Raw genomic sequence first — 9,818 nt, forward strand, 5'->3', positions numbered from 1 at the left:
AGTTTTTCAGAGTTTTCGAACACACTGACCCAAAGTGACCTTTTTTCTTTTGTGAGGAAAAGTCTCCCTCTTCTGGGCAGAAAAAAAACTGCAATAACACAGTAAATCCACACTTAAAGATACTGTATCCACCAGAAGAAATGTGACTCACAGTAGATTTAAACACATTATTTTATTTCACTTTTCAGAAAAGTGAAAAGCATAATTTTGCAGTAAGCAACAATGATTTTCATGGCTCAAACACAGGCATATAAAAAATAAATATTCAAATAAATAAATATTATTCACATTCACATTGAAATCATCCACAACAACAGAAGAACACGAGGATGGTTGGACGATGTCGCAGCAGTAATCGGAAATCTGATGCTGCCCCCTGGTCACCATAATCTGACTTCAGCTCAGAGACTTAAATGTTACAACTTGAATAAAAAGAAATTTCTGCTTCACATGAACACTAATATCAGAAAAGTCAAACAAGGAGTAAAACCTTGTGAAATAAAGGGTCTAAGCCTTGTTGACAAAGACCATCTTGAAGCCCCTGACGGTGGAGTTGATGTTTGTCAGTGACAGGTTAGCCTGCAGCATCTTTGTTCCCACCATGCTGGGGATGAAGGTGATGCGTTGTTGGACTCTCCCTCCAGGACGCAGCGGGAGCATCCTGCAGGAGCACACAGACAAGAGTTTAACCATGTGGGAGTAGAAATACTACTGTGATAAGTTTGAATGGCTTGTTTTCACCTGGTTGGATCTGACTTCATCAGGCCAGTTCAGATAATGAGAGCTAAGCTGATATAATTACCCTTTGAAAGGCTGAACTGTAATGTCAGGTTATATTTTAGTCTCATCAAACGGCCTTAAATAACCTGTCAGTGCCAATTCTTGGCCCAGATGTGCAGGTAGCAGTGGAAAATTATTCTGGCCACACCTGCCTACACACTAAGCACAAACATACCCAGAACAATACAAGTATAACAGACGTGCATTCCTTCAACAAAGACACCCTGTGCTGTAACATACTGGACTGTGACACTCCTGTATCTGAGCATTCCTACACCCGTTCATTCTGGATCTATTTGTGATGCATAAATCACTGAAGTGCCTGCAACATTTTACATTCAACATACATAAACTAATACACAACTAATCCTCATTCTTACCTGAAGTGAATCTTGCCCTGGATCAGTCCAGCCCCGGCTACAGTCAGTACTCCACTCACTGGGTGAGAAAATGGGTTGGTGAAGGACACTGTGGCAGTCTGCTCCTTGTTAAGAACAATGGAGTCTGCATCTGCCATCTGAAGGAGAAAGGTGTTTAAGTGAACACTAAATATTCTCTTAAATGACCTGTTAATAACTTTTAAAGGAGTAAATATCACATAAATTCTCTTTATGTTTCCCACAGCTCTCAACTGAAGCTCTGTGAATTTTCCATCTAAATGATGACTGAGAAAAGTACCTGTATGATGAGCTGTGGGCTGGCGATATTGAACTCCTCTGAGGCCAGGACCCGCTCATGACTCCCCACGTCCTCCAGGACCACTGCCAGGTTGATCAGGTCGTCTCCCACCACATCCTCATACTGGGCTGGGAGGATCTGCTGCTGCAGCACCTTGACTGGAAATACAAAGACAGTGTTTGTATGAAAACCACAACAGTCCCTCAGAAGTGAAACCTTCAGTCTGTAGCTGAGTGAAAAGTTTTTTTTACCTTCCAAGGGTGCCAGCTGTGTGACGCCATGGGCTTCCCAGAAGGTGTCTGAGGGGCTGCTGTTGTACTCTTTGGCCTGGGCGTTCAGATGCACCTTCATCATCTTGGCAACACTGTGTTTGTTCACGACTTTGACTGAGAAGGAGATGGGCTCTCCAGCAACTGGAGCTCTATCCAGAGTCAGGAAGACTAACACTCCCTGAGAGGAGCTCGCTGTTTAAACATGAAGATATCCAGAGGGTGAGATGACGTGTGTTCAAACCACTGATAACTTCGATTAACATGTTCAAAATCCAAAATTCAAAGTTACCTCTCCTCAGTGTTGAGTCATCTGATAGTGTGGAGCTTCTTGATGTAAGAGTTGAAGTCGGACCTGTTTTGTAAAGACAGAAAACATGAGTAACACAGAGTAACACTTACACCTCAGAGTGAACATGATGCCAGTGAGCTAATCAGTGTGTCTGGATCATACTTCTGATGTATTTGTAGTCTCCTGTGATGTTCTGGAGTCTGGGGAAGCCAGCAGCTTTGGTACAGATGAGGGATCCAACTCTCTGGGTGTCTATGCTCCTGCTGACCACGCGACCCTGGCTCACAATGATCGTGTGCACGTCTGCGTTCACCTCAGCATAGACAAAGGGGATGTCATACAGCAGGTTGATACGCTGATCCCTGATGGCTTTGACTGGAGCTGGGCCACAGCAGAACACTCCTAAGATCAAGAGAGAAAAGGTTATGGTAATGTTTGGTAAAAGATCGGAGGGGAAAAAAGTAAGAAACCAGCAGTGTTTGTCACACACCTCCACTCCTCTGCTGAGGGGTCGGATCCAGAACCTGCCAGCCATCCATCCCAGATCCCTGATCCTTACGAGTCATCCAGCACTCCACCCACACATGGAAGTTCCTGTTAAGAAAGGCCAAAATTAGATGTCAATAAACATGAATCGATAGTTTAGATGAAAACAAATAATTTCATTACTTATCATCATCTACATGAGTGCTGACCATATGCTGTCCTTGCTGTGTCCGAGCTTCTTCCCTGTTTCGCTGTAGTACTCCTCGATCACCAGGTTGTCGTTGGTGTCGTGAGCAGAGTTGAAGTTGGTGACGACACGTGAAGGAATGCCAAGAACTCTCATTACTGAAAGACGTAATCAAACACAGGTACAGATGTTATCACGTGATGAAATATCTGAATGTTGCATCATGGAAAAAAGTGATCCACTATGTAAACAAGACTGATAAGACGTCAGTCATTAAAGTCTATTTCAGTGGTTTAGGGCTGGTTTCTGATTTTTATCAGTGACTTCATTTCAGAGGTGTTGGATCATTGTGATAAAATCACCTGTGCACATGACAGCTGCAAACACCCAGCACTGTCCATACTTGACTGGTCTGCAACCAGACTCAGCCCACTGTCTCAAGATGTCCCCGCTCCCCGTCCACATGGAAGGGTGAACTCCCTGTTTGAAGTTACTTGACCAGTTCCCTTTCAGGACTCCTCGGTCGTCTTCACAGTTGATCTAAACACAAAAGAGGAGATAAATGTTATTGTCAGCATCTTTGCACTTCACTTCCCAAGAGTCATAAAGCAAGTCTGTGCACCTCAGGTCCTCTGAGATGATTCTGATTGACAGCTGCAGTTTAATGACTGCTCTGATCGACTGCTTTGTTGCTGTAATTATAGTGTGTCTGTGTGATACTTTTAGTTTCCAGAAGTCTGCAGGAGGTGTGTTCAGTTTACAACCTGTAGAACACACTGTCCCAGCTCAAGCTACGACTTGCTTTAACGAGCGTCAGTGAAGCTCCTGTTGTCACGTAAATAAAAACACTGGCAGATTGTCAGCTGTGTTTCTACTCACCATGGCGGACACAACCCGACTGATGTAGGCTGGGTTGTTTCGCTTCAGGTAGTCCACTCTCCTGTTCTTCTGGTGTTGAGGACTGACCTGGAGCAGATTCAGGCATGCCTCCAGAACACCAGGCTCATACTGCGCAGCAGAGAGGAAGAAACAAGAGTATTAGGATATGCTTTAAGATAACATTATATAGGCTTAACATTCAAGTGGTCAGTGTGGGCCATGTGTAGGATCGAGGTTTGATAAAGGTCCAAATCCCTGAAATTTAATGTTTGCTGTTAAACTCTCTAAAATTCTGAAGAGTTTCATCCAACTCTAAAACTAAAAATTATTAACTTAAGTGCACACAAGTAACACTGTCACAGCTGTGTGCAACCAACACAACACCACCTGAAAACACAGTCACAATCTCTTCTGTAAATAACCTGATAAGATTTTTTCCCACTGAATCTGTGCATCAAAAGAACAAATCTGTTCAAATCATCAGATTTCATTTTCATACCTGATCAAAGGACCATGGTCTGGATACGAGGTTCACAGCTGTCCCCATGAACAGCAGGCCTGAGTCGTTCAGGACGTATTCCTCTCTCAGGTCCTCAAAGGGAATGTAGACTGTGTCCTCTGCAGGAAATGAAGCTGACATTTAGTACATCCTGGTGTTTTACACTTTAAACTGCACTTCTCTGCACAGCAGAAAGAGTTTCTTTCAGTTACCAGGCCTGTCTTTATTCCTTGTTGGAGATGTTTGCAGTGATGAATCTTTACCTCCTGAGTATGATTCACTGAGCTACATCCAGACTCCCAGAAAAGGGACTGATAGGTGATTAAAGGTGATGAATGAATGCAAACCATCATCATTAATTCACTCGGTCACATTTCTGGTTTGGTTAGTTCACTGCAGCTGTAAAACTCTAAACAACCAAAACCACCTGAGTCTGCATTAACTTCACACAAGCCTCTGAACACTTCACCTGACTGACTGATGACTGATGTTCTGTGTTGGTACTCACCACGACACCAGGGATTGCAGAGCAGAATGAATTTGCCAAAGGCATGCTTCTCCTGGCGGTCTTCAGAGAACACACACAGCTCAAACTTGTAGCATCCCACTGAGGCAGAGGCAGGAGAGGAGATGAAGATGGAGGGGTTCTGGAGGTTCAGGTCCGCTGGGTCCATGTAGGCTTTCCAGTGAGAGGCAGAAACTTTCTTGGAGAAAGTGACTGGCATTATCACATACAGGTGGTCTGAGGACAGAAGGGGGGGGGGAGTGAAGTAATTTAAATGGTGGTTCAGACTAGTTGTATCCAGACAGTCATTTATGCACAAAAACCTGGTCTAAATCTAAATCCAGATTACCTAGCATAACTCTGATCCTCAGAGAGTCAGTCTTGGGGTTGAAGGGTCGGCCCTCCAGCTGCAGGCTGATCCTGAACGAGGCTCCTCTGCGCACCACCAGGGCTTTGGAGCTGCTGAAGCCCTCAGTCCTGTGTCTCTCCAGGTTCTCAGATTTTTGCAGGTTGACATTTTTTATACGCAAGTCTGCAAATTAAGAGGAATAGTGTTTTTAAAAATCCTGCAGTAAAACGCTTTCACCAGATAAAAACCTTCACTCTCTAAGAAATGAATAGATCAAGAAGTGAAATAACTTCAAACTAACTCTGTGTAGGAGAAAAAGAGTCTCACCTTCCATCTGTTAGTGTGTGTTTTTCACAGCAGTGGTAAAGTGTACCTGCCCTTACCCTCCACAGCTTTTTATAAACCTCTGCCCCACCCCCTGAAAGCATTTCCCACTCAGCTGTGAGAAAGCTGTTACAAAAGCCCTCGAGCTCAGATGGGAGGATTTAGTTCCAGCTTGAGGTTTCATACGTAAATCAGTCCATGAGTAATGAGACTCACCCAGCAGTTCAAGTGAAGCTGTTAGAAAACGTCATTTTATAAAAGTGATCCAGATGCTTTCTGTTTTCTACATCCAACATTTTACTCATTTTCAGTTTTTCATCTTTTCATTTACTTAATTTAACATTTGTTCTGTGTGTTTCCACTCTGCATGTTCATGGGAGGATCATTCCCTGTGTGCAGACCTATTTTTTCTGAAAAGCTTTAAAACATGCACCACAAAATGGCACATGGTAGAGCTGATTATATGACTTTGTCGTTGTGTACAGTGGTTAAATGCATTATGGGAACTGTTGAGCTGAGTTGAGGAGCTGGTTTAGTTTATGAAGTGAGATTTCAGTAAGAAAAAGCTTTCTAAAGCTCACAGCTGAAACTAGAGTTGATTAAAGAGATCATGTTCTGATCCAGAGGTTACACCTCCTACTTACACAGGTCAGCAGGTTTCAACTGATCTTCACTGATAAGATGGTGATAACTGAGGCAGATAAACAGAGGATCAGAGTTTTTAAAATGCTCACACACACCTGACAGTGTTGATCTATGACACAGTAACCTCTGATCCTGAACAGAGGTGTGGGAGTTAGTGTTTCTATTCATGTTTAGAAACAGATTAATTGCGTAAATCACTTTCCAGTGGAGAGTCAGTCACCAGGTTATAATGACAGGTATGTACAGTAAAGTGTGTGATGCATCAGGGACTGTTGCTCAATTTCTCTGTCAATCAGAAGTTTTCATGTCACTGTGTCAAAAGTAAAACATTATGATGACTGCTAATTTAAAGAGTAAAGACCACACGTTGGTTCAATCCTGCAGGTACAGTTTGAATCATTCAGTCGGCACAGAGGACAGTTTTAGGATTTTTAGCAGTGCACCTTTCACAGTGTTGTATCATTGCATACATCATTTGATGACTACTGTGACATTAGTGTCAAAGCAGAATTCAGATGTTGTAACCCGTCATGGTAGAGCACATTTCTATTTGCTTTAAATACAGTTGGTTACTTTATTCAACAAGATTATATCATGGCTGATCATGTTTTATATTTAATCTTCTCATAATCACCCACAACAGCTTTCAAATGAAATGAATGACGATGGTTTAAATGTTATTTGGTTCCCTCTGACATGTTGTGAAGTAAAAGCAGGAAGAAGCATGACATAGTAAAATCATTTCTACTGTGCATTCAGAGAGAATCTACTTCACTTTGTTTAAACATCAGTCTACACTCAAATTTATTAAGAAGGAAAAACTGATATATCACATTGACATAAGTACTCAGACCCTTTACCATGACACATTTAGCTCAGGTTCCTCCCACTTCTCTCCTGAGGTGGCTCTGCACCTTGATTGGATCCACCTGTTGTTAATTCAGCTGATTGGACATGATTAGGAGAGGCACACACCTGTCTATATAGGGGCCCAGACCATGAGGTGGAGAGAGAGCTCTGCAGAGCTCAGGGGGAAGAGGAGGGGTGGTCAGACACAGATCTAGGGAATACTTGCATTGAAAGTTTCTAAGCGAACAGTGGCCTTTGTAATATTTCCTCTTGATGGGAAAGGTTTGGACCAGGAACTCTTCCTGAGCTGGCTGCCAAACTGAGTGATCAGGGGAGACGAGTTTGATAAGATGGGTGAACAAGAGCCTGATTGTCACTGACTGTGACTGCCTGAGCTCCAGAGTCTGTGGAGAGGAAAGAAACTTCCAGAAGGACAGCCATCACTGCAACACTCCACTGGTGTGGGTTTAATGGAAACTTCTCCTCAGTGAAAGACTGAACTGGTCCAGATCCCTCAAGACCTGAGACTGGACTGAGTATTCACCTTCCAACATGACCATGACCCCCAGCACACATCCAAGACAAACTGTCACCAGTGACCTGACCCAAACTCAACATCTCTGGAGAAATCAGAAAATGGCTGACACTGACACACAGAGCCAGAGAAGATCTGCAAAGAAAATCCCCAAATCCAGGTGTGTAAAGCTTGTCCCATCATACCCAAGAATACCCAGGGCTGTAACTGCTGCTAAGGGTGCTTCAACTAAAGCACTGAGTAAAGAGTCTGAATACTTTTGTGTCAATGTGATAGATCAACTTTCCTTTTCAATAAATTTGCAAAATACATTTTTGCTTTGTTTTGTCATTCTACAGTCTTAAGCAGATGTGATGAGGGGAAAATGACAATGATTTTAACATGAGGCTGCATCATAATGAAATGTGAAAAAAGTGAAGGGGTCTAAATATTTTCTGAGCGCACTGTGGATGAGGTAATGAGTTGCAGCTGTTGAACTGGGTAGACTGGCAAATTTCCAACTGGAAAAACTAGAAACCGGTTTGACTAAAACTCATCAGTCATTAAATATGTCATGTCACACGTTCATCTAAACAATCTAAATATTGATGCATTCACCAAACCTTACACCATGCACATCCAGTATTTCCTGTGGAGATGATGCAGGGATTACCTGTGTGAGGGAACCCTCATTTAATTAAAAGGAACACACCAAATATGAGTCCTATCATAAGTACAACACTGGATAAACCATGTTTCAGGTCTGACCAGCTCCTGTTCAAACTAAGGAAAAAAAAAAAAAACCCTGGTGCCATTTTAATTATGTATTTTATAGACAATCAGTTGATGGTAATATTGCTGATATTGACATTCAGTGTCAGTATCAGCAGATGTGGCCTGTTATTCTGTGGCAGCTGTATTCAGTGATTTTTTTTTTTTTTTAACCATGAAAATTAAAATCAGACAAATCTACAACTTCTCAAATATCAGCAGGAAAATCCCACTGGCCACAGATCCTGATGTTTAAAGCTGAAATACGCTGGTGTATTTCTGTAGCTGGATATTTGGCGTCAAACATACATGAACCATAACACAAGAAAATACATCAATGTATCAAACATCAAGAAGAAAAACTTCCTATAGCACAAAGTAAAATTAAACAATAATTCAAGAAGGCAACATTCAGTATGATGGGAATATTAGTGATTATAAAAACTAAGTGTAATTATTGTCTTGTAGAGGTCTACAGAGGAAAGAATAAAGCTTCATTTGACAGGTGCTGTCCTTGGCTTATTGTAAATGAGGAAGTCTGTTATGTCGTGCCACACGTTGCTGTCGTGGTAGAGGTAGTTCATGGAGGACTGCAGCGAGGGCTGGAGGGTGTGGGGGTAATACTCAAACAGCCACAGGACGATGCCCCACACCAGGGTGGCGAAGAGCGGGAAGGGGTCGTGTTTAGGCTGAGAGATGAATCCTTTCTCTACAGCCAGTCGAGACAGGGCGAACAAGATCCTGGACAGCAGGTACATGTTGATCTGAGGTGGAGAGGGAAGGAGCTTCATCAGTTACAGTCCTGGCTTTACGGTGGTGGTGTGGTGTGATGGCGTGCTCATACCTGACTGTTGATGCTGTTGTTGTCTCCAAACACTAACCATCCTCCAACACAGGCAGCCAGGAAGGAGTGTGCCTGTAGACTCTTCCCCTGCAGCCTCTGCTGCACAGCCTGCAGGCCTTTGTATGTGAACACGAAGCACGCCAGGTTACGGGAGTGGGTGTAAGTGGCCTTCAAGATGGTTCTGAGCTTGTCCTTCAAACTACCAGAGGAAAAGAAAGGACATGTTAACAGAGATAAGATAACTCAGAGTAAAATGACAGCTCAGTGTTACCTGCCACCTCTGAACAGGAATGTCATCACCAGGGCGTGTGGAGCTCTGATTTTAGCTCCATACCTGAGGAATAAACAGGTTATAAAGTCAGAGCTGTTACAGAAGAGCTATAACTCTCCCAGTCAACGGAGTCCAGAGGAGACACAGACTGCAGCTAACATTACCACTGTACTGAGCCTGGTTAACCAGGGTAAATAAACTCGACTATCTCTGTTGAAGTCGATGGTTTTATCGAACATTTTCACTCACACGACGCCGTTTCTGAATCCTTTCACCACGGCCAGAGCCGCTCTGTATCTCTCCTGCCGCAGCACATGATTCACGGTGTACACCAGAGTTTTTAATAGGTCAGGACCTGCCATGACTTTCACTGATGCCTGCCGCCGACGGGACACTAAATCATGTTGCACACATACAGTCCGTACTGATGTGTCACAGCCACGGTCCGCCGTGCTGCAGCGCTGCATTAAAGGGTTCCCAGCACTCTGAACTCCTCTGGTGTTTCTGTGAGTGCAGGTTTAAAATAAAAAAAAAAAGTGCTTTGTGGAGGAAAATCGTTTCAAAAACGTCCAGAGGAAATGAATAAATATGACCATTTCCAGTTAGTGTTTGACTGGGAGACAGTTTGTGACACTTCATAAAGTGTGAAAGGCTCAGGATGAACGAATGTCATATC

General features: G+C 43.1%; 2 protein-coding genes across 2 annotated transcripts; both read right to left on the bottom strand.

Annotated features, from left to right (window-relative positions):
• Positions 1 to 153: 153 nt before the first annotated feature.
• Positions 154 to 5,307, bottom strand: tgm5l (transglutaminase 5, like). Its single transcript, XM_018703832.2, has 14 exons — positions 5,252 to 5,307; positions 4,925 to 5,107; positions 4,579 to 4,812; positions 4,071 to 4,189; positions 3,572 to 3,700; positions 3,055 to 3,232; positions 2,715 to 2,850; positions 2,510 to 2,613; positions 2,182 to 2,421; positions 2,020 to 2,082; positions 1,710 to 1,922; positions 1,459 to 1,616; positions 1,161 to 1,297; positions 154 to 661 (listed from the first exon to the last, which is right to left on the bottom strand). The coding sequence occupies exons 1-14, from the start codon at positions 5,256 to 5,258 to the stop codon at positions 508 to 510; spliced, it is 2,055 nt and encodes a 684-aa protein (XP_018559348.1). The 5' UTR covers positions 5,259 to 5,307; the 3' UTR covers positions 154 to 507.
• A 1,877-nt stretch (positions 5,308 to 7,184) lies between these two features.
• pxmp4 (peroxisomal membrane protein 4) lies at positions 7,185 to 9,560 on the bottom strand. The gene is made up of 4 exons (XM_018703849.2): positions 9,392 to 9,560; positions 9,143 to 9,205; positions 8,872 to 9,070; positions 7,185 to 8,791 (listed from the first exon to the last, which is right to left on the bottom strand). Exons 1-4 carry the CDS (start codon positions 9,502 to 9,504, stop codon positions 8,522 to 8,524), a joined length of 645 nt encoding a protein of 214 aa, XP_018559365.1. The 5' UTR covers positions 9,505 to 9,560; the 3' UTR covers positions 7,185 to 8,521.
• Between the last annotated feature and the right edge of the window lie 258 nt (positions 9,561 to 9,818).

Source organism: Lates calcarifer, linkage group LG12, assembly GCF_001640805.2.
Source record: "Lates calcarifer isolate ASB-BC8 linkage group LG12, TLL_Latcal_v3, whole genome shotgun sequence".
In the NCBI taxonomy this organism is placed as follows: domain Eukaryota; kingdom Metazoa; phylum Chordata; class Actinopteri; family Centropomidae; genus Lates; species Lates calcarifer.